We start from the raw sequence: 26,237 nt of genomic DNA, 5'->3' as shown, positions 1-26,237 counted from the left end.
CGATCTTTACTATTTATTTATATATATGAGTGTGTGTGACTGTACATACATACCTTTATACGCCCACTCGTTAATAAATGCTGTGCCATACTTTTCACCATGACTTGAAAGAAAAAATTGGAATGCCTCATAAACTTATTTACAACTAGGAAGTCTGTGTTCGCTGGACGAAGTAATATTGGCAGGTACTTGCTCATCTCCTCATGTACAGTAGACAACATCTTTCCGTTTGGTGTCACAAATACGAACTGTAAATATAATATACTGAAATTATTTATCCAATTATCAGTATCACAGAAAGGAGCAGATAGTTTATCTATTTCATGATAGTACTATGAAAATAACAGGGATTGTTTCACCAGCCATGGAGTAATACTCATAAGTAGAATGTTCGCAGATTTCTGAGAAAATCATTTTGTTTACTTCTCTCATGAGTTCATATTTTGTTAAAATACGAAACATTTGATAAATACTGAGTATATCAAATGATCTGACTTTTCTGAATTATTCGTTTATTGGGTTCATATCGTAAATATAGGGTGTCCCAAACGTAATTAAGTGATCTATAAACTCAATAACTTTTAATGAGAAAAAGCGAAAAGGCTACTACTCACCGCAAAAAATATGTAGCAGAATTTTCTTCTACATGCAACAGGTAGCGCTTTCGGAAGATGCTACTTCCTTCTTTAGCCTGTGGTATACTCCAAAAAGGATTTAAGAAAAAAAAAAGTAAGAAGAAAGAGTAAAAAATGGTTAAAAAGTTAACAGGGTGTCTACTAAAATTCTAAAATGAAATTTCGTGACTTTTTCGTGACCTTTTCTTTACCAAGCCATAAAATTTTGTAACGTTCACAAGAGCGAATTAGACCGAATGTTCATGCATGCGATAGAAGCGTGCTTTGTGCTTTACTTGCGATTTGGTAGCGTCTAAAGCCGACCATAGGCATTTTTTGTGATGAATTTTGACGTTTTATAGAACAAAATTTTCCAGTCTGTAATTACATTTGTACATATTTTTAAAAATCGTGACCCAAAAGCTAAATTTCTTGACTTTCATGACCTTTTTCTGATTTCGTGACTTTTTCATGACTTTCGTGACCGATAGACACCCTGGTTAAGAAAACAAATCTTCTGTCAAACATTAAAACACACGGGAATAGACACTCACTGGCATTGTACACTGCTGTTCACTGTTTTCTGTTCTTGCTTTCCAAATTGTGAAAGTATGTAGTGAAAAGATTACTCCAAATGATATTTATTTCTCTTCTATCCAGGTTAAGTGAGGGCCTTTCTTTGTGAATATACTATGATTCTTTAATTTTTCGTTCCGTTGCTGTTTTTGCTTTTTCAATTAAACATGATTCCACGAGATGATGGTTATAATCTCTAAGATGCGTTGCTAGACCGGATAACTGTTGCGGATTCCGAGGAGAAATCTCCGAAAACGCTACCAGTTGCATGTAGAAGAAAATTCTGCTACATATTTTTTGCGGTGAGTAGTAGCCTTTTCGCTTCTTCTCAATGAATATAACTACCGCTGGCAATATTGTGATATCAATAACTTTTATTTATTTTATTTTTTTTATATTTATTTATTTTTTATTTATTTAGTTTTTGTTGTTGTTTCAGATTCGAAAACTAGAAAGTTGCAAGTTTTTTTTGTTTCTTTGTTTTCACTTCAGATTTGGAGAGATTCAGTATTGTACAGTGTCCCAAGTGTGGAACATAAGATAAAATTCAAATATCTTGTCTCAACAGCTTACTAACTACTTATGAACGAACATACACCATGTTGTTAGCAACTTTTGTTTTAATTTCTATTGATTATAACCCTACTTAAATATTTTTTTTTTTGGTTAGCATTATATGCAATATTTAATTCATGTTTCTCTATATTATTTTATTTTAGACTGCATTCTTTCTACACCCGTTTTTTTATATTTTTATTTCATTTTTTGTTTTTGTTTTTGTAATATCTAATTACTTTTTTCAACTTAAGTAACATTTCTTTTATATGAAGAATATATGGGTCAAAATCCTTTTCTTTTGAAATTGTTTATATTCTATGTATTAATGTATTTTGAAACAATGTATGCACGTGATTAATGCTCGAAGAAGGTTAACACTTTATTTTGTAAACCAACGATCAATTACTGAGACTCAAAAGAGCCCTAGCAGACGTTTCAATGTTAAGAAACGCATCCTCGGAGATGACTACACGCAACCTGATTACACGTTTTCGACAAGGATCGAACAGAGAGACCACGTTCTTCCAATACACAACAGACTATTCGACGTGTACAGGTCAGTGTGGAAGAAGATGCAGGAATATCAATCATACAGCGTTCTACTCAGTTTAGGTTGTCCCGGCCAAGTTTTCAGCATATTTTAAGGTATTTGCATATATCTGCCTATGAGATTTAATTTGTTCATCATTTGCAATCTGCAGATTACTAATGACTTTCACACACTGTCTACAAACTGTAGGATTTGAACCATGTTAAATACAAAGGTCGTCCATGAAAGACAACTACATCACACAAAATAATCAGTATGGCGTAAAGTCACTGCTCAAAGCATCATGAGACCTCTCTGTTTGTTTTCCTTTTCGAAAGAGAAGATGGACATTCTATACTATTTCTGGTGAACGGTATAGAGCCATGCTTCTGATTTTCTTTTTAACGATCTGTGTTACACAATATACCAGACATATGGTTCCAACAGAATAGAACCACTGAATGAATAATTTCAAAAATTCAGCAATTCTACATCCGCCACATTCCTCCGACTTGACAGTCCCCGACGTTTTCCTGTGGGGTTTATCTCAAGGAGAGGGTTTACATCAATACACTCACAACTCGTTAGCATCTGAATGATAACATTCGGGCTGAAATCAGGATTTAACTAGAGATTTTCCTTTATATGATGGAAAACACTTTATAAAGAACAAAAATATGTGAGAATAAAAGTGATAGGCACTTGAAGAAAGTTATCTTTAAGAAATAATAATAATAATAATACAACTCCATAGATTATACTACCTTTCTACAAACTTTATGTCAAACGTTTTTGTAAATATTTTATATTGGCTTTTCAAATCACATCGATACTTTTTGGACACCCTGTACATCATATAATAAATATCAAAAAGAGCCGCACTGGGTAACCTGTAAGGTATCTATCAAGTAACTCGACGCCCCAGGTTTGATTCGTGCAGGAGGCGCCATTTGTTTCCTTGCTCTACCCTAGTCTAAATGTGGCTCACTGGTTTAACCAACTCCTATCTCATGGGTATCTTCCACAGCATTTAGTCTGGGTCGACGTCATGGATATGTAAAACCTTACTCTCATACCACCTATGGACCAGTGACCTGTCCCGAACAGAAGCTGTACATTTACTTTACAGCAGGAAGCGAACAGCATAAAATAAGCACTAATCATTATTACAATGTATCTAAGCCTTTGTCAGTCTATTGTACAAACATATATTTTTGATAAAATTTATCTTTTAAAAGGTCATTTCTAGATCAAAAGAAATACGTACAAAGATAACTCCGCCAGCTCCTGATATATAGTCAACTAGTCATGTCGAGTTATATTTTCTAGTCTCTTTTAGTAACTTACCTTAACATAAGCTTGTAGAATTTCTGACCTTCCTGCTTCATGAATCATATGTATAATGTGGATCAATACACGAATTATATTTAATCCGATCTCTTCGCTTGATGTGACAACCAACAAGTGAAATAGTTCGTTTAGCAACGTAGGTAAAAAGGTAATGGCTGTCGTTAACTGAATTGCATGGGCAGCCTACAAGAAAAAATAACTGGTCTGAAGACATGTTCTACAATATAATCAATACCGCGTAATATTATACAAAAATAGCGCTTATAATTATAACTTTAGATTGTTAGTCCTATTTTTGATAAATATTCACTTTTATATGGCTATCAAAATGTAAGATATAAAATAACAGCACTATGTTCCATTGTCTCTACGTCAGGACCAGGGTGGATTGAATTAAATCAGTCTGATTTAAATCACGATTTAAATTAAGATTTAAATCACTTGATTTTTTAAATAAAAATCGTTGATTTAAATCAAATTCCGAAATAATTTAAAGTGAAAATAAGTAAAGTCCCGTTTCTGTTCTATTATTTCGATTATGGAAGATGATAATCATAATACAATGAGACTCAAATGTACAGTATGTACAACATAGTATGAAAACAAGTGTCATACAGAGGATGATTAGGGAAAATCCCGTTTTGAACCGGTAATAGGGCAATCCTGTTTTCTTCTCTTCGTAACATAAGGTTTATATTGTAAATCGTTAACTATTCCAACGTGGAAATCACCATCGACATTTAAGACGAAGATTCTCTTGTATGCGCGTCTATATATTTGTTCCCAGATAAAAGGACGTATTTAGAAGTGTCCTATCCCCTCTCCGATTTTTTTTTTTTTTTTTTTTTTTTTTTTTTTTTTTTTTTTTTTTAGATTTTATAACTTTAGGCAAAATTTATGTATTTCGTGCCGCAAGCTAGTTAAAATTTCCTTAAAAATATGCCCCTGCCAAATATCAGGTACTTTTGTGGAAAAAAGTGTCACTTTGATAAGCGTTGCTGTACTTTTTCCTTAACGCTTAACCTTTTAAATTATATCATCTATTTTTAGGTGATAGGATAAAATATTCATTATTCGATTAAAAAAGTACCAATAAAGCTTTTTACTTCATTTTTTCAGGACTGAAGGCATTGTAGAGCACGTTACATATGCTTTCACGCCTCTCTGCGTCGAGACATAGGATGTGATGATGTCATAAATTTAAAAAAGATATTTTTTGTTGTTCCTATTTTTATTATTTTTTGATGGGCCTACATTTTGCATTTAGAAGACTGAAATTCTGCACACTCGTTCAGTGCACCCTTAAAATTTTTCAGATGATTTCAGATCTCTGCGTGAAAATAGGAGGATCCAAAGGAGCAAAAATGTAAAGAAAGAAAAAAAGGATATTTTAACAAAAAATAGCTTTCTTCGCGATTTTTCTGCCTAAGATGGAGACATATGAATGGCACCATCTGAAAGATTGTTCTGTTCTGAAGAGAATGATGTACGAATCATGATCTAAGGATAAATAGGGATGTCTAAGGAAACTGTTATCTGAGATCCTGTTTTATACGGGAATCTGGGATATTTGGGGATATTATTTTTCGCGGGCTTACTTTTGCATCTAGAAGTTTGAAATTTTGGATACTCATTCACTGCACCTCTTAGCATTTTTCAGATTTGTTTCAGAGCTTTTCCTTCAAACAGAGACGGTACAGAGGGGTAAAAAGTAAAAAAGAGGATATTTCTTAACAGAAAATCCCTTTTGTCGTGATTTTCCAGCCCCAGATAGCCTACACGATGGAGACATTTGAATGGTGCCGTTTGAAACTCTGTTGTATTCTGAAGAGAATAATGTACAAATCATGATTCTAGGATAAATAGGGATGTCCTAGGAAATTTTCATATTACATCCAGGTATTGTGGGGATGTCCTTAGCTCATTGTTAAATATTTTTCCCGCCCTTACTATTCAAGATAGAAGCTTGAAATTTTGTACACACATTTAGTACACCCTTAGTATTTCCCAATTGATTTTGAGATCTGTGCGGTACACAGGGGAGTCCAGAGGGGATCAAAATTTGAAAAAAAAAAATCAGAAAAAATCCTGACTTCTCTCAAAATTTTCCGCTTCAGGGACATGATAGGGAAAATGTGAATGTTATCGTTTTAAAGGCTGTTCTATTCTGAAGAGAATGAGGTATGAACCATGATCCTAGGATAAATAGGGATGATGCTTGACTGAAAGTCTATAATTTACACACACACACAAAAAGCCTTATTTTAAAATTGTTAAGAAACATTGTTTGGGATTGATATAGGTTAACGATTGGGGATTAATTCAAAATTTAACCCCAATACTTTCACTTAAATGGCATAATTGGCATTTAATACTAATTCGTAATGCTTTTTCTTCAGTTCGCGACTTGTATTATACGAGGAAAAAGATTTGATTTAAATCAAAAAATCGATTTAAATCAAAAAATTCGATTTAAATCGAAAAAATCAAAAATGATTTTTTTAAAAAAAAATCATGATTTTTTTCCACCCTGGTCAGGACTGTCTTACTAATGGCTGAGGAACAAGCGATTACACATATGACACATAATTTCTATCCGACCACAAAAATGGTACAGACAGATTCAAAATATATTTATGAAGGACTAACTACCAACTAAATTTATCTTCCGCTAACACACACACACTCTCTCTCTCTCTTTCTCTACTTTTTCTGATGGTCGAGCGTAGTGTAGTCGCTACCGCTTTCGTCATTAGTACGAGCGATCCTGGGTTCCAATCAGGAGGGGACAGTAGGTCAAGAAGCGTAAAAGGTTTTCCAAGCCAGCCATCCTGAGTGAAGTTTTCCTCATTCACACCAGGCAGATGCCGGGATGGTATTTAACATAATGGTCCCATGCCTCTTTATTCCTTCCTAATTCCCCGGGTAGTGTAATCGCCTGGAGACGTCATCCTTCATATATGACGGGCCAACATGACCAGAGATGCTGAAAGCCCATAAATATAATTCCTAATATCTCTCTTTTGTCTCTTACACGAGTTAAAATAGCCACGTTGATTCAGCACAAACAACGGAGAGAGAGGGGGCCCTGTTACATAGCAGAAATTTAATCATTCACTCTTAAAATTCGACAGCAAGCGACAAATAAAAACAGTTGCATTTCTATACTGATTTAATACCTGAACCCCTTGACTGAAAAACAAAACAAAATAAAATAAAATAAAAACTATCATAAGAGAGATGTGCACACAGAGTACTCTTGAAATGTCACGGCAAACTTACCACCTTGTTTAATTTATATGCATGAACTTTAGAATCCGAGTAACTCACCATACATCTCGTATTTTCCCTACAACAAGAGCACTTGTATGAATTAGTACTTTATTTCATTGCATTATTTGCACCTTAAGTTACGCTGAATATTGTAAAAGTATTACTAATGTAATATAATGATTACCACATTCTTTTATGCGAGCATAGCTTATGCTCAAATAAGGAAATGAAGCTTTCTAGCTATTAAACCAGCATTAGTAATACACTAGAAAATGTAATGGACAGTTTTTACTATTTAATTTTTCTCTTTTTCTTTCTTTAAAAAAAATAACTTACGTCTTGTTTACGTTAATAATTGATAAATTATACTACGTACACATCTTACAGGTCAACTATGTTCGACCATCTGTCCAAAAATGTCACAGAAAAACAATGAGAGATGGCGAGACACGGTTTCTATGGATTCTATGTCCAAAGAACCGGACCTATCTTGCCTTTATCTCTCTTATCTAAATTTGATGTGTATAAATATTACCACATTTTGGTTTCAATATTTATCATAGAGAAAAAAAAACAGTAATAAAAAAGTGAAATTTTGTAATATGCATTCGATATCCCAACAATGTATTCCTTCTCGTCTTTGTTCCTTTATTCAAATGAGAAGTGGTTTCAACATTGTATCTATAAGAACAAAAACAATATGAAATTGCGAGAACATAAGAAGTTTTTTTTTTTTCCAAAATCTTTTTTGTGTAGATTGAACGTTCCAAGTACATAAATTAAAAATGACATCGTAAATTATATGTGTATATATTAGTTGTTCAATGGTAAAAATAAATTTGCAAACAACCGCCGTGAAAGTTAATAAATAACTGTTAGTGATTTATTTCTCAAATAGATATGACTAAGGTTAGGATTTTATTGCAGTATAAATTTGCGGAAATGAAGAATAAGAAACGTATTTATGCACTAAAATATTTTTAAAGTGCCCTAAAAAATAAAAATTAGTAAATGTTAATTAAATACACTTTTGTATTACTATTCTGAAGGAAGGAAGGGATTAGATTAAAAAAATATACATATACACGTAAATTCATATTGTTCAGTTTACTTAAAGTACTCAAAGATACTTCACCACAGAAAAATCCCTCACTCAAATCTTTAAAAAACACAAAATAATTTGATGTATCACACTGCCCAAGGATTTTTTGCTTTATTCTTCGTCTGTACGTAGTTTAAGTCCATGTTTTACTCCCCCTCCACAAGCTGTTATACAGTTAATTACCTTTCAGTTGCAACTCCTATATCACACACTTTACAGGATAAAAAATAAAAGAGCTATCCGTGATTTTAAAAAAATCCATCACATTCCGAAATGAAACTATTTAGTTTCAAAAATGTACTTCGTTAAGCATTTTGCAATAATAAAGCTGCATAATGCAGAAAACAACTTCCCTCAGGCGCGTTAACATAGCTCACACATTATCTCAAAATATCTATGCAGTTAAAGGCGAATGAGCAAAAGGAAAGGGAAAATATGAGTCACACGACAACTGCAACTCTTAACAATGGAGAATTCGAAGAGGGAAAAACTCGATATGTTTTTTTTCTTTCTTCAGGTGAAGTGACAATGTAAAATATTGTATCTTATATACTGTTTCAAAACTCTCCGTGAACTTTTAGAAGATATACAGTTAAAATAATGAACAAATATTTAAATATACGTAAATATGTAAACATATGTGAATATGTTAGACAAAATGCATTTATATAAATTGGTTTAAAAAAAAAAGCAAAAATCGCAACAAGGAAGATGTTTCAAATCAACGTTTGATTCTTATCTTGCATAAACTTTTCTGTCAAAGCTGTACTTTGAACGACCGTCCGAAGTAGCTGGTACCACTACAACTTTAGATAGTTCTCTCTCTCTCTCTCTCTCTCTCTATATATATATATATATATATATATATATATATATATATATATATATATATAAAGTTATCTTTAAAATAGCATTTATAAAAAAAGGTCTAGTTTCAAGAGCCTGTAAGTGCTTTGATAATTGAATGCTAAGAAAATGTCACACATTCGCCATAAAATAGTCTACGGAAGAATATTAGATGTTAATTCTGCGATATTTACTGTGACTCTTAAAATAATATCGGGTAGTCTAAAACTCAAGCCTGTGCTCAACGCGGGGTGATGCTAAATGTAGAACGAAGGTGAAAACACATTATGAGATACATTTTTAACAGAGAAAAGTTATAATTGCTTGGCGTTGGTAGGGGTAACATGTGACTGACTAGTAGGTGATTCGTGTTCAAATCCCATCAGAGGTTGCACTTTGTTTTTCTTCGGTATAAAACATTATTGCAAGTTACATGTGAATGGAAACAACGAAGTGGGAATCGTGTGAAGGAACAGAAACAAGTACACTGACGTATCATATATATTTTAGGGTGCATCAAACCCTTACAGTTATGAAAAATTAACCGGGGATTCTTGTCCCTATGTCAGTTTTGTTCCATTTCATGAGTCAATACTTCGTGCAAAATTTTCGAACATTTAAGGGGTCCACCAGCAGCTCAAACATATAATAGAAGTGTCAAAAAGTATTGAAATAATTGAAATGCGAGTTTGATACATAAAAACTTTTTTTTTTTTTTTAAGAGTTACACAAATTCTCTTATTTCTAAGAATATATTAAAATAAAGTACTTCAAAATATAATATATATTACAAGTGTCAAAGACTCAAAGTGTGTTAAAAAATTAAAATGCAAATTTGATAAGTAAAAGCATTTATTGAAAGGATTAGACAAATTTTCTCATTTTAACATTTAATATATTTTAAAAATTATATCTCATTTACTGTAACGTAATCTAAACTGTCTCACAAAGATATTTCACAAATAACACTTGACATCTTGTCTTTTCGTGATCATTTGCGCAAACTTGGACTGTCTTTCCTATTCTGTTCAACCACTTGCAGAATGTTTTGGAAATATTCCTCTTGTTTTGCTAAAGAAAGAAAATCCGCAGTCAGCTTGATTCCACGTTCTGCACAGTCGTTGATAACATTCACGGCATTGATATTGAGAAGTGAGTTTTGAAATAAAGGGTTTTCTGGCCAGCCTGCAATTTCGTCACCGAGGAAGTCATCTTCGAGTTTCAGGATGTGAAATGTAAATCAGGAGTCTGGTCCAACCAAATCGGTTAGAGATGCAGTATTGGTAATTTGTTCAGGAAACCGAGGTTTTCCAAATCCTGTTTCATAACGTTAATTTGAATTTGGTAGGGGAGTAGCGGGTTTCACAGCAAAAAATCTACTGGCAAGAGAACATTTCTGTTCGAAGGGCAGCGCGCTGCTGAAAAGACTCAGAGGAATCATCTCTGATGTTAAATACCACAAGTGCCGTTGAAATGCAAGCACGGATTTATGTTCTTGTACAGCAGTAGATTTTGATAGAGTTTCAAATCGTTCCATGGAGCATCAACTGCAGAGTTGCAAGTCATCCACCACACACTGTACACATGGGTAACAAATATGACAAAGTCTCTGAGCTTTGTAAACTGTCGTTGAGAAATGATGGCATCGTGAGGTAATGTCTGAATGTTTCTTCAATAAACATATTTTAATGGCATAGATCAATTTAGCCATCCATCTCGCTCTGTGAACAGCACCCGGTCGTTTGAATTTAACTGGAGTCTCAGATATTTCTTCGTCGAGGAATGTGGTGCAGAGTTCAATGAACTAGAGGTAGTCATTTCTCAGAACTATTTTCATCTTGTTTTAAATTATATTGGGGAATTTTTAAAAATCATTTTGAAATTTTTTAAGTACACTTTGTTCACTTTTGTTTAACTGAGTTGGATCAAATCGTGAGAGAGGGTGTTCACTGATATGAGGTAATTCGTCATAGTGCTCACGAAATTTTGTGAAAAGGGAAATATCAGGTGTCTTCGTGATTTTAATATTCAAGTCTTTAAACACTTGTCCAACTATAATTTCACCTATATGATGGCAACAAGGTGATTACAGAAGAGCTCTCGCAGCTTTTCCTGTAACATCACGCATCAGCAGTAATGTGGTGGGTGTTTGATACCGTAGCGTCAAATGTCATGTTTACTATTGTTGTCTTCACATTGCCATGACTTCCAACAGATCCACTGTAAGTTCGGCAATAATGACCTCAGTATTCACACCAATCACAGGTTAGTAAACAGGTGTGTCCAGTAGCTTTAGTTCATTCTTGTTCCCACGACGACTATAAGGTGTTCTTCTTTCACGTACTTATTGGCCAAAGATGACATTAACTTTGAGTCCTAGCGTACGGTGGCAAGTTCTGGAGAAGTCCAGTTTTCCATTAAAGATCCTGATATCTGTTGACTAACCTTTCGTCGGGTCCTATCTGCACTGGAGTACGACGTAGTGACTTTTGATGTATCTTTACCTGCTTCCTTTATCAACGCTTTGGTATAAATAGCCTGTTGTGCAGGCATAATTTGCAAGCGAGTTGCTAAAGCTACGATGTTTGGTCATTGGATAATATCATGTGGGAAAAACACTTGTTCCAGTACGCACTGAACGATGATTATTGGAGCGTGCTGCTGAATTGGTGACAGAAAAATTTGCAGATACTACAGTACAGTCTAGTTCACTTTTGGTTGGTTCCTCGTCTTCTCTGTCATTTTCCATCTCAGGCATATCAATTCCAACAGCTATAGCTGATGCAGCCATCTTTTCATGCGCCCTTTTCCTCCTCTTCTCTTGTGCCTCCTCACGAATCTTTCGACGTCTGATTTTGTTATCCAGCACTCTGTCGTATGATCCGAATGGTTTTCATAGATTTCAGAAAACGTTTATCCTCTTCATTCTTAATAAGACTATTCACATTGGCAGGCCATCACTGAAATGTTTTGTTTAATTGTTTCTCCATTTCCTGAATTTTTGATGGAGTGGCTGTACTGGATCGACGACTTTTAGGTATAGCCCGTACCTTAGCATTATCATCTGGTAATAAAATTATTTTCTCACACGCTTTTCGTTCTGAAATCATGGAAATATTTGCTTTATCATACACCCTCCATTCCAAAAAAAACCGAACTTTTGAAAACAAATAGTACCACTAGTGCCATCTGTTGTAATATTTTACCGGTAGATGGCGTAGTCCCTCATTGACAACTGGTATGTCATGATATTTGGATGCACGGCAACAAAGTTATTGCGTTTCAACTGTCAGTGTGTTGTGTACATCGGTCGGAAAATGAGTTTCAAACAACGAGCTGCAATTGAGTTTTGTGTTAAACTGAGTAAAACTTTTAGTGAAACGCACCAAATGCTACAAAATGCATATGGTGATGAGTGTCTATTCCGTACGCAAGTTTACGAGTGGTTCAGGCGATTCAAATCGGGTAGAGAGACGCTGGATGATGACGAAAGATCAGGCCGTCCCAGAACCGGATTATCGGAAGAAAACATCGAAAAAGTGCGTGAATTCATCAAACATAACAAAAAATCGTCGGTGAAAGTTATTGAAATGGAATTAGGCATTCCTCAAACAACCGCATACCGCATTTTGACCGAAGTTTTGGGCCTTAAGAAGGTTAATTCGCGGTTTGTACCACACAAACTCACCGAAGACCAAAAAGTTGATCGAATTGCGCATTGCAAAGACATCGTTAAAAGTGCTCGGCAGGATCGAAACTTCTTGAAATCGATTGTAACTGGTGACGAGACGTGGTGTTTTGAATATGAGCCCGAAACAAAGCGGCAAAGTGCTGAATGGAGAGCGCCGGATGAAGGAACACCCAAAAAAATGTCGCTTGGTGAAGTCAAAAGTTAAGGTGATGCTGATTTGTTTTTAAGATTCAAAAGGAATTATCCACAAAGAAATTGTTAAGCCCGGCCAAACAGTCACTGGAGAGTTTTACTTGGGCGTCATGAAGCGTTTGCTGGCAAGAATTCGTCGTATTCGGCCCGAATATCGCGAAATCGGCAGTTGGACTCTTTTGGACGATAATGCACCATCACATCGTTCGCGACTTGTAACTGAATTTTTGGTCAAAAATCACATTATTCGGTTGCATCATCCGCCCTATTCACCAGATCTCGCTCCGTGCGATTTCTATCTGTTCCCGAAACTGCATTTGGCGATGAAAGGAAAGTGGCACGCATCGATTGATGCCATTGAGAAGGCGACGACCGCCGTCCTAAAGACCATTCCAATAAAGGACATGGAGAAGTCGTTTGACAACTTGTTGGAGCGTGCAAATATGTGTATCGATGCAGAAGGGGAATACATTGATTAATAAAAATGATTTGTTCCAAAATGTACATTGCTTTTTTTGTTTTTTTAAAACGTTCGGTTTCTTTTGGAATGGAGGGTGTAAAACAAACTTTTAACTGCGACAAAACAAGCTTTGCAGCTTTCCATCTTGTCCGATTGATCTTTCGTCCATCCTTAATATGATGCATTACACACCCCAAAACCTACAGACATGTTGGTAAGCGAGAGCCGGTGAGCACGGCGTCTTCCTCAGTGATAGCACTTCCTAATCCAAACACACTAGAAGACGTCATCTTTTCATATACAGTACGAAAAAAGTTCTTTTTTAAAATTAAATTAGGGCAGGTTGACTGGCGACTGTGAAATTATATAAAAACAGGAAGCACTGTCTTCTCCGTAGAAACTCCAAAACCTTAGTTCGTAATACTTAGAATTTTGCGTAAAAGTGAACAGTATAAGGAGATTTAAGATTTTAAAATCTTAATAGTGCAAATACTAAGAGAAGAATATCTTACCCTTATGTTTTTTTATTCAAAATTCACTATATAAGCTACGTGGCACCATCTGTTGAACAATTTTTCACATAACTATCCTGTTTCATGTAAGTTTATGCCTCTGGTGAACCCCCTAAACATACTTTGATTTTTATAAAAAATTGCTGGGCTGTATCATACCTCAAATGGAATATTTCTAGCCCAGGGACAAGTCACTTTGTGAACAGTGGGGGGTTTGATGCACCCTTATATATATATATATATATATATAAACGTGCCAACATCGGTACTCGAACCAGGCTCACACACAATGGATTGACTGATTTTGAGTTTAGCATTCGTATCCGAAAAATGTATACTGCTGTCAATAATAAACTTGGAAACTTCAGGACTACTTTGTGATGTAATTTTGAAAAATACTATACTATGAGTTTTTTTTTTTTTTTTTTTTACTTTTTATTTATTTATTTTTTTTTTTTTTCAACTTACACTAGAACGATTGAACGTGCTCTATTTTTAAATAAACGTCACTTTGCTTAGCAATTTGTGTTTCTAGTTTAAGTTATTTAAGATAACAAAGCTAGTATGAACCACTTAGTTATTGGACTGACTCCAGTGCTGACAAGAATTGGCAAATGGAAGGACAGGAGAGTTGAAATATCTAAGAGACAACAAATATGGTTCCTGACGAAGTGCCTAGTGCAGAAGGTACACCTAAGGGTTTGAGAATTGAAAATAAAGGTGTGAAGTGTGATACGCAGAAGTTTAAGGACTTGGTTAGAAAGATGGAGAAGGAACTAATATAGAATTAAATTCGTGTCAGGAAACGTTTTCTGAAGAAGAGTGAAAACGTGACGGCTGTGTTAAAAGAGAGAATAGAAGATGGCTTGTTTATATTTACTAGGGACATTGTCATACAGAGACTGTATAGGAGGGAGCTGTGTTTTCAGTTAAAGAAACGGAACAGACTTGAAAGAAAAGGAAGGAGGTTGAACAGGATCTACACACCTATTACGAAAATTTTTGAGGAAACATACAATGTTTTGTACATGGAATTGCCTGTAAAAGCCTGTCAGATTTTGACATGCATTATACAGGCGCTTGTTTCGGCGAAAACGCATGAAAAGAAAATATTACAGGCACATTGTCTTCAGGTGTTATGCATGTCGAAAAAGTATTAAACTTCTGTTGGAAATTTTGCACGGAAACACGCATTGTACAGAGCCTGTACATTAAAATGAGAAATGCAATGTACACGTAGTCACTCACATGCAAGTACAGGGTAAATGAAGGGAATATGTGCATGTAAAGTACCTTGAATGGATTGTTGATAACATTCACAATACAGTAAGAATGAAAAGTACAAGGAAGGTGCCTGTTTATCAACATGTAATATACATGTGATATTCGCATTACATGTAAATACCATGTATTAGTACATAGCATGGAAAACGCATGATGCAGAATATGTTATTTTACATTTATCATTTTCGTGTACATGTGAAGTGTTTAACTCCCCTACGTGCAGTGTATAGGCAATGTACAGGTGAACGCGAACATGCAATGATCATGATTGCCAATAAATGGATTAAACAGATACATGTGGTGAACAATGTGGATTGTAGCTAAACATTCACGTTATAGGCATACGAGACATGCAATATTCAGGCACAAGTCTCCAATTCGACATTCGCTATATGCAAGGTGCTGACACATGGGATGACAACTGAATTGTCTGTATTGCCTGTATTGTCTCCGTGTACATGCGAAGTGTGAACCCACTTATATGCAATGTACAGGCAATGTGCAGGTAAACGGAAAATGCAATGATCACGATTACCAATAAATAGGTTAAACAGGTGCATGCAATGAACAAGGTTGATTGGAGTGAATTATTTGTGTTACAGGTGTAGAAAACATGTAATATTCAAGCACCAAGTCTCCAGTTTGTCATGCACATATGCAAGGTCCTGAGACACAGGTATAGTACATTGGAATAGAATTGGACACATTGCCTATAACAAGCAAAGTGTGAACTCACCTATATGCAGTGTACAGGCAATGTACAGATGAATGGGAACATGCAATGATCACGACTGCCAATAAATGGATTAAACACATACGTGTAGTGAGTAAATAGCTTAAACAGGTAAATGCAATGGACAAGGTTGATTAGAGCGAAACATTCACATTACAGGCGTAGGGAACATGCAATATCCAGACATCAAGTTTTCCACTTTGACATGCACATATGCAAGGTGCTGACACATATATACAGAGGCGTGCGCAGACCCTTGGATTAGATGGATCAAATAGTAGTATTACTCCTAAAAGAATGCAGTCTACATTCTAGTAATCGGATTTGAATTTTACACATTTTATTTCTATATTTTTATTTGAAGTACAGTATCACACATGATTCACTTTTCGTCACTGTAAGTACTCGATGGGAATTGGGTACATCAAGGACGTACGCAGGAATTTATTTAAACATGCATGTGATCTATAAATACATACTCAATTCATGAACAGGCAAATTGTATATTACATGTGGCTCCCATGTACATGTCACCTACATGTCTCTTCTGCCTTATATATACATGGAACGTACATGTCTTATGCGTGTCCAACACCTGTGACACGCAATTTTATGTACACTTAATGCTATGTAATTTACATGAACGCTAACACGCCCACTAATTCGTTAACACCTGTATTTCACATGTATTTAACATGTCAATTGCATTTTTATCAAATGAAAAGCAGCTGTCGTCAGATCCTCATGAGGTAACGTATATGTCAACTACATGGAATATGCCGGTTACGTACATGTCTTTCCACTCTCTACATGTTGTTTACATGCATTTTTCACGTTGCAAGGTTGCAACCCTATCAACATGAAAACTACCTGTTTCCGTGAATATGCAATGATCTTGAAAAAATCGATGCTTGTCTCATGCGTTTAAAAGTGTTCCAGTTTCAAGCGCATGTACAGGTGCCTGTAAAAATATGCCTGTTTATGCATGTTTTACAGGCGCCTGTAAACCACCTGCATTTTCTGTCTGGGACAACAACAACAACAACAACAAAATGGTAGTGACTGGTGATGTATCAGTGTAAGAGGAAGAAAAGAAATTAAGCTTAGGACATTAATTCAAAATTAGAAACGACAGATTGAATATGGAAGAAGTGATTTATTCTGTTGAACAGGTCATTAGCCAGGTTGAAGATAACGAGAAGAGAGACAACATCAGGAGAAAGGCTGAGATGATGGTTAAGAAGAATATGAACAAGGAAGGGGGAAACCTTACGAAAGAAGAGAAGGTGACACTTAAAAAGTTGTGTAGGAGAAAGGATATAATAGTACAACAAGCAGATAAAGGAGATGCAGTGTTAGTGATGAAAAAGCAATGGTACAAGACAAAATTAGATGACCTGTGTGATGGGACATATGAAGTGATAGGAGGGAAATACTTAAAGGGAGAAATAAAAAAAAAAAAAGTAATTTGTTCTTTAAAGGAAGAAGATTACCCAGCTGGATTAAATGAGGAAGGAAGAATTCCGGTAACGAAAGGATTTCCCAAGATACATATGGAAGTAGTAAAAGCTGAGGCCGGTACTTGACTGAAAAGGAAATCTGTGTGAACCGCTGGAGGAGAAGGTCACGAGGACAGCTAAAGTTTTAAGGAGAGGGCAAGAGAGTAATAGTGTTAAAAATTCCAATTCCAAGGAGCGTAAAGACAGGCTGGATAACATGGGATGCATGAAGGATAAAACGCTGTTGTTTAGCATTAATGTGAAAGCAATGTTCCCGAGCTTGAAGAGGGATTATATATTGAAAGCAGTGACGGAAGAAATGAGAGGAAAGAAAATAAATGGTTGGTGTGCAGAAAAACTCAAAAAGAAGCCTTGAAGACCACATGTAGGAACAGTTTCTGCGTTACAGGAGAGAAGTTAGCAAGAATCAAGGACGGCCCGAGTATAGGATCGAGAATGAGTTCGGTATTGACAGAGATAGTGATGAAACGGTGGGAAAAGAAGCCAAAAAGAAAGCAGGGGACAAGCTTATGTTTTTCAGCAGGTATGTCGATGATTGCTTCGGGATATGGAAAGGTACTTGGAGACAACTTAACAAATTTGTGAAGGAAATAGAAGATCAGGAAAGGGCATAGAACTCGAATTGGAAATAGAAGAGGACAGTGCCATTGGGGGAAGACAAATTGGTCACAGAATGGTTCCAGAAGAAGTGTGCATCAGGGAACTTCTGTCATAAAAGGAGCGAAGTTGATCGATCAGCAAAGAGAAATTTCATAGAAAATATGGAGGAGAGGACCATGTGCATTAGTAGTGACAACAGGAAGGCAGAGGAAGACATAGAAGAACCAATGGATATGATAAAATAAAGCTAACGATAGAAAGGATAAGAAGAAAGGATCAGAATAGCAAGAGGAACGAAGATAAGAAAGAAGATGGAGGGAAAGAAAAGAAGCTATGGTGGGGAATAGAAAGTATGGAGGAAGACACTGAGTAATTAAGAGAACTCTAAAGAATATAGGTAACATCTCAATGTACAGGAAAGGGAGTAAGAGACTATTGGACGTGTTACGCATGAGGAAAAAGAAGAAATAAAAGAAGGAGAAAAGCCAAGAGGAGCTGACAGAAAGAAGAGGAGTGTTTTACAAAACAAAGTGTAGTGAATGTAACAGTTGTTATATTGGTGAAACGGCGGAAAAAACTGAAAGAAAGGTTAAAACAACACAAAGATGATGTATAATTGGAAAGAGAAAGAAATGCCATTTTTAAGCACGAGAGGGACACAGGAAATGATACTAATTGGTGTGAAGTTGAAGTGTTAGGACTGGAAAAAAAGACGTTAGTAAGAAAGTGGAAAGAGGCCAAATTTACTGAAAAAGAACAAAGCTACGTTATGAATTGGAATGCAGGACTTAAAATTGACGAACAGTGGGGCAAGTTATTGGAAAATCTTAATTTGTGTCTTAATTTTCCTCCGGATCAGGAAGGGAAAGGGATTTATGGTATTTAGTTTCACTTTTGTCAATTTTTGTTATGATTGGCTGAATCTATTTCGATAAGCCAATCAGCGTTCAGATCCACTTTCCGGGATCCTGTTATATTGGGATGCAACTCTCTTCTGTTTCTAAAGCCAATACGTTCAGTTAGTTGGCGGAACTCTTACACATTTATTATTTTTTAAATAAACATTGCTTTGCTCAGCAATTTGTGTTTCTAGTTTAAGTAAGAAATCTGGATGTTCATTGCAACGGAGGTAAAATCTAGCTGATGCTATCTCTGCCAAGCCAAACCAGTTATGATTATTATCAATCTATCTAAAACACTGTTTTACACATTATTAAATTCAAAATTTCTTGCTGTACTCAAAGAAACTTTTCTCTCAGGCATTCCGACTACAACGTAGCACAATTCTTATGTACAACGCTATATTTTGTCATGTTCCTATATTAAACGTCTCATTATATTATCCACATGATATTCGGTTACCTGTAACTATTGAGAGTTTCACATTATGCAATACAAAGTCACTCATTTTTCGTCGCATCTCGTTTGGATTCTTCTATGCGGACTTGTCTGGATAATAATGTAATTACGATCAATTAACTTATATGGAGATATGCTTTACTCGATAGATGGCATATAATTGAAGTTTTAAAATTTTAATTCAGTAATTTAAGGAACTTCTGTTTACAAACATTTTCTTATATTTTGACTCTTTATAATTGTGGTTTTCTACCAAATTTGCATAAAATAATAATAAATAGCTTTCCCATAATGTAATTAAAGCTCATAATCTTTACTATTATCTAAAAAGAGTAGAAATGACTGACTCACCATCGGTCAAGCCATACTATAGGTAGAAACGTGAAGCTGGGCCGAATATATATATATATATATATATATTGAATGTAGACAGGTGAAACTTGACATATAGACTCTTCATTAAAAATAAAATAAAATAAAATAAAATAAAATAAAAAAGACGTGTTTCAGCAATTTAGTGAACTCCGCTCCTAAGTGCGAAAGGAGTATCCGTTCCCATAACATTCAAATTTATATTTCTTTATTCAAAAAGTGACAAATGTAAAAAAATGCTTATGCTGGAGGTGTGAAATTCCGCACATAGGCTCTCAGTTAAAAGTAATGAAATATCTTTCAGTGTCGTAATAAATTCCGCTCCTAAAAGGGTGATTTTTATATTCAAATTTGCCATTATATTCTTTATTCAAGAAGAATGTAAGGATACATTTAAGTTGCAAGTATGAAATTCGAGAAAAGAAAAAAAATCTTAATTAAAAATAATGACATAAATGTTTCTAAAAATTCCGTTCGTAAGGTTGGAAAGGAAATCATTTCTATAATATCCAAAATGCTCTGTTCTTATTCATATCCAATCATAAAATTCACTGAAGGTGGAAGTGTGAAATTCGGTGTATAAAATCTTAATCAAAAGTAAAAGAATACATGTTACAGTGCTTTCATGTTTCAGAATACATGTTTCAGTGAAGGGAAAATTTTCCCTTGTAAGCAGATCCAAGGGACGTAAGGATCTAGGTTCAACTTTTTGGACTTGTTTCTGGAAAGCATTCTAGGTTTTTGTGAACAGAAGTGTACATAATATTTACGATTTGATCACTTATAACTAGAGCAACCCACATTATGCTTTATTTTTTGTGTAATTATGCTTTATATTTTTTCCAAATTATATTTTATTATGCTTTATTGTTAATTTCAGTCATTGTTTTATATTAATCATGTATATTGTAAAATATTTACTATACATTAAATATTCTAAATATCTTGATCTATTTATTAATATTTTGCGCAACCAGTTTCTTTCATATTTAATGACATTTCTACTTAATGCATTGCAAAGAGATATGCTTTACTCGAGTCAGTTTTTGCTTCACTTGTGTGCGACTTAGAGGTGCATATATACAGAAAGGGAAAGTAAAAGATATCACAAAAAAAATACAGAAAGTGCTCAAGTTCAAGAGGTACATATAACAATATAGTGTGGAGTTCTTGTGTACTATTCATTGTTGGCGGAAATTTTTCTTCATTTCCTTCTTTTTCTTCACATCAAAGGATTACACCGAAAAGTTTACAGAAATAAAAATTAGCTTTTCATTGTTGCATTGTTGTTCTCAATGCTTTTGTATTGTAAATATTGGTAGTATAGAACCAGTATGCTGACCACACATTACTAAAATAAAAGCCATCTGGCTGACCACACCCTCGTGCGGGCTGTAAAGCTAGTGGGTTCAATTTTTGTTTATATGTGTGAAGTAACATCACAAAAGTATGTACTATATATACACGGTGATTCAATAAGAACGTACCAGGCCTATATCGCAGCTAATACTGCACGTAGAGCCTTCAAACAAAAAAATTGCATTACCTAATCGTATGTGTAGAATGCAATAAAAATAGTAGCGAGACAGGTGGCGTCTCGTGAATACCTCCAACGGGGGGCAACTTCAAAATTTGAAATGGAAAGTGCTATAATTGTTGGAATCGTTCGAAAGGACTTAAATGTCATGCAACTTTTAGACGACAAACTTTGTCATATTCTTTCCCATTTAGCCGCTAGAGGCGTTGTTGCAGACTTGTATCTGACTACCCGTAGCAGGCCTTTATCTCAGCCAATAATGCACATAGAGCCGTCAAACAAACAAGTGAACTACCAAATCGTATGTGTAGACGTCAATACAAATGGTAGCGACACCAGTGTGGCGTATCGTGAATATCTCCAACGGGGGTTATCTGCAAAATTTGACATGGAAACAGGGGTTGGTTGTGCCTCCATTGAAACAAGCACACAATGGGAGAAACGTCGAGAGGAAACACGTTGTCATATTTCATCCTCGTTGGCAGCAACACGGTCGCATTACTAGGTGAAAGTCAGATGATGCGAGGGTGTTCCCAGTCCCACCAGGCGAATGCCGGAAGGGTACGTGCAAACCATGCCCTGGCAAACAACCGCCGACGCCTTTGCATTTAACTCGGGGCCTAAGCCAAGGGTAGCCCAGACCCACAATGACGTGGACGCGCGATATATCTTGTGTGCGTACGTACAATATGAAATATCTCCCAAACCCGGGAGCATGTGTTGTGGGCTTGTTTGTCGTTGTTTCGAACAGCACACTCATTTATCGTTGGCATTGATTGTGTGGTGGTATTCTGTAGATCCAGCAGCTAACACGTACATGACCTTGCTCAAGACATAGTCTATGCGGCCTCGAACAGGCGATTACTGCTATGTCAGACAGAGGGCAGAAGGAGCGATGTGTAGCCAAAACAGGTAACACAAGCGTGTAGAGTCCGAGAGTGATTAACCTCTGCAGTAAGTTAAAGTGGTCCGTGTAATGGACAAGGTGTCGTGCATTGAGTTCTACTACCCCTGTGCATTACAAGCTCGTGACGGGACGAATACGAAACTTCCAGAAGCAGTGAAACCTCTTTGATTGTGTTGATATTTGAGTGATTGAAGTAGGAAGTGTCGGTAGTAAATAACATTCATGCGGAATACAAATTTGGAGGCATTCCAAATGCTCATGATTTTAGGGGAATGCCGGGGAAGTTACAGAGTTGCAGCTTGATTATACGCTGAACGCTATCCACAGCGACAAGCTATTTCCCACAATCTGCTGCGGAGATTAACAACACGATTGCGGCAGACTGGCAACATGCGTGGACGCTATGGTGTCCGGAGAAGAGTCATACAAAATGAAGACGTTGCCATTGATGTACTTGCCGCTATTGCAGTAAATCTTCATGTATCTTCGCGGCAGATCGCACGAGATCGTGGTATAAGTCAAGGTAGTGTCCTGCGTATTCTGTGGAAATTACATTTTCACCCGTACCACCTCTCTCTACATCAAGAACTAAGTGATGCGGACTGTAATTTACGGCTTTTGTTCTGCAACTGGGTGGTCAATCGCGTGAGAAAATCCGAATTTCATTCACTTCATTTTATGGATTGATGAAGGGACATTCTGCAGTGATGGCAACGTGAATCTCCACAATACACATTACTGGGCAGCAGAGAACCCTCACTGGACGAGAGAAGTCAATCGGCAACACCAATGGCGCATTACTGTGTGGGGTGGCATTGCAGGGACTCAGGTCATTGGGCCACGGTTTTTTGCTGGTCATTTAACAGGTGCAATGTTTTGTGATTTTTTGCGACACCATCTACAGCCGCTATTGGAAAACGTACCGCTCCATATACGTCAGACGCTGTGGTTTCAATTAGATGGCTGTCCAGCCCATAATGCTGCCATGTGTAGGGAAGAGCTAAATGTTCTATTTTCGCAACGTTGGATCGAAAGAGGTTCCAATCCACAGTATCCTCCGCGGTCGCCCGACCTTACTTGTATGGACTATTTTTTCTGGGGTCGAATTAAGGATCTAGTGTATGTCAACCGACCAACTACAATTCGCAACATGCAAGACCGCATTACAACCGCATTCCGGACCATCAACGTGGCCGAGTTGGAAGTTGTTGCTAACAATTACGTACAGCGATTAAATCGCTGTATTGCTGTTCGGGGACATCACTTTGAACATTTGTGAAAGACAGGGGGCGTCGACTACACTTCGCAGAAGGTAAGCTGATTCTTTAGCTCTTTACTCATCTTCCTCCTGTTAGCTTTTCTTAAAGGGTTCCTGAATCAAAGTTAACCTAGTACTTCTTAACACCAAAAAACTATGTATCACATTTAGCCACTTTATTCCTAATCTGCACTGATACAATTGAATTCACTTCTTTAAGTACAACATCTGTTTATCATTACTTCTCTTAATCACCATAAATCTCGTTCTCTGCATCTACAAGTCATATCAAAATCTAGGAATACAAATCCAATCTATCTATCAACAACTAATCTTATATTCCATGATATTTGCACACCTACTTTCCTCAGCAACAGCCAGTGTCTATTTAACAAACACTTTGTGCCCTTTTATATTCCAACACCTCCAATGACTTGATTGCAACGCCTCAGCTTTCTGTCCCCATGTTTTGTTCCATGCTTTGGCAACAGCACATTCGGTTCGTCTTTCTTCGTTGCAACCAATAGTTTCTTCTTCCGTTTTGTTATAGCATCGTACATTGTCCCTCATCATAGTTCTCCCCATCCACTGCGCTTCTGTCGCAGCCATACGGAAACCACTCTCTTCAAATATTGCGTATGTCATTGGTTCCCTATTTAGAGCTTCATTCAACAGCAGCAAATGTACCTCTGCTTACTACTGTTACAGTATGTACCCTCCACCCGTCGTGGTCTCTTGCTGACGCCATTGTCGTCGCCGCTTACACGGTGTGATTCCGTATATGTACAATTGTACATTCCGTTCGTTTCAGACCAGTATTTACTCTTCCCTTTGGTTCCGCATGCAGAAACCCTCTCATCATCTGACTTTGACCTAGTAATGCGATCGTATTGCTGCCACAGAGGAAGAAGTACGACAACCTCTTTCCTCTCGACGTTTCTCCCATTGTGCGCTTGTTTCCATGTCAAATTTTGCAATGACCTCCGTTGGAAATATTCACGATACGCCACTGGTGTCGCTACCATTTTTATTGACGTCTACACATACGATTTGGTGGTTCACTTGTTTGTTTCACGGCCCTTTGTGCATTATTAGCTGAGATAAAGGCCTGCTACGGGTAGTCAGATACAAGTCTGCAACAACGCCTCTAGCGGCTAAATGGGAAAGAATATGACAAAGTTTGTCGTCTAAAAGTTGCATGACATTTAAGTCCTTTCGAACGATTCCGACAGTTATAGCACTTTCCATTTCAAATTTTGAAGTTGCCCCCCGTTGGAGGTATTCACGAGACGCCACCTGTCTCGCTACTATTTTTATTGCATTCTACACATACGATTTGGTAATGCAATTTTTTGTTTGAAGGCTCTACGTGCAGTATTAGCTGCGATATAGGCCTGGTACGTTCTTATTGAATCACCGTGTAAATATAGTACATACTTTTGTGATGTTATACATATATATACGCAACACAATTCTAGAACATTGCAAAGTTCTTAGAAGCAAAATCTCACTTAACGCAATGGCAACTTTTTAAAATGTACAATATTACATAGCGTAAAGTGTGATATTTCGCTTGACTTCCTTGTAATAACGAAATGGGATAAAAAATAACGTCTTGTTTCAATTTTTATCTAAATGTTTTCGGGGTCAGTCAACTACCAATTTCATCAAACAATGTATTTCTTTCGTCTGATAAGTACATATTTATCTGAACAATTAAGTAAAACTAAAAAAGAGCACAAAAAAAAATAAGGAATGTCACATGAAACGAATATTGAGGGAAACAAAATTCAATGATTAAAGGCTAATGCTTCTTTCCCCCCCCCCCCCCAAAAAAAAAATGCATCCGCTTTTCTCATTAGACAAACACTTGTTTTCACCTTTTCATACCAACTTTTAGAAGAGTACAACTATATTCCTTTCACAATTTGATGACATTACTTGGTTTATCATAAACTGGAAAGAAAGAGAACGGGAAGGAAAGTGTTTATATATTCACTATAGGCCTATATGGCGTGAATTATAATTGAAGTTATGAATATGAGCTCTGCAACTGAGCCACTAGACAACAAATAACAAAGTTTCATCATTACTTTTTTTCTGTGATTAATCATTTAACCTTACCCAATGAGGCACTCTCATCGCTAACGTAATTTATCATTATTACTTCTTTTTTCTTTAACATCCCACAGTTATGCCTTTAGGCTAAAGAACACGGATGATTAATTAAAATGAATGAGTGTGAAATTAACTTTTTGTGTTCTGCCACCGGCTATCGAACCCGGGACGTGCACCAAACGCATTGTGCACTAGGCACTAAACAAGGAGCGCTATCACCATTATGTACACTCATGTCCTAAATTATTGTCGCATGTCTATAAATATGTTGTCGGAATATAATTTGATAATGAATTCACCCGGTATTTCTTATAATGTTATTATGTGTATAGTCGGCAAAGACATGTATGTGACAAATTTCGTGTCAAAAGAGCAGTAAATAAGAACAATAAAACGAAGATAAAATTTTCTTGTTCATTTAGAAGCATTTTATTTTACTCATTCTAATTTTCGTATTTATAATTCTTTTCCTATGAAATTTACCACAAATATACATTTCCCGATTATACACATAGTATCAGTATTAAAAGTACCCTGCAAAATCATTATCAAATTATATTCTTATAAGAAGGCAGTTATAGATATGCGACAACAATTTTGGACATGAGTGTACATTATTTTCTTTCGGTATTTTCAGATCAATTCGAACAAATTCTAATTTTCTATAATGTTATTTCTATACAAATCTGTTTTCCAGAAGCTCTTATATAATAATAATCCGAATTCAGAGATAGCAGAGGAAATCTGTGAGATAACAACAAAAGAAGTCAAGTGCAAACACTGAAAACGAACATACTAGCATATCCTCACTTATAAAACTGAATACTTTTTCAATATATAAACAAA

General features: G+C 36.0%; 1 protein-coding gene across 1 annotated transcript in view; it reads right to left on the bottom strand.

Annotated features, from left to right (window-relative positions):
• Nucleotides 1-26,237, bottom strand: part of Ziz (dedicator of cytokinesis protein Ziz) — a 401,589-nt gene that overhangs the window by 205,129 nt on the left and 170,223 nt on the right. Inside the window, exons 18-19 of the mRNA XM_081769231.1 lie at nucleotides 3,625-3,810; nucleotides 54-248 (exon numbers count right to left, since the gene is read on the bottom strand). Coding sequence (XP_081625357.1) covers nucleotides 54-248; nucleotides 3,625-3,810 — 381 coding nt within the window. The remainder of the gene's footprint in view (nucleotides 1-53; nucleotides 249-3,624; nucleotides 3,811-26,237) is intronic.

This window comes from Thermobia domestica, chromosome 8 (assembly GCF_964235325.1).
Source record: "Thermobia domestica chromosome 8, izTheDome1.hap1.1, whole genome shotgun sequence".
Taxonomy (NCBI): Eukaryota; Metazoa; Arthropoda; class Insecta; order Zygentoma; family Lepismatidae; genus Thermobia; species Thermobia domestica.
Note: the sequence above shows the minus strand (reverse complement) of the source record. Positions and strands in the feature narration are given on the sequence as shown.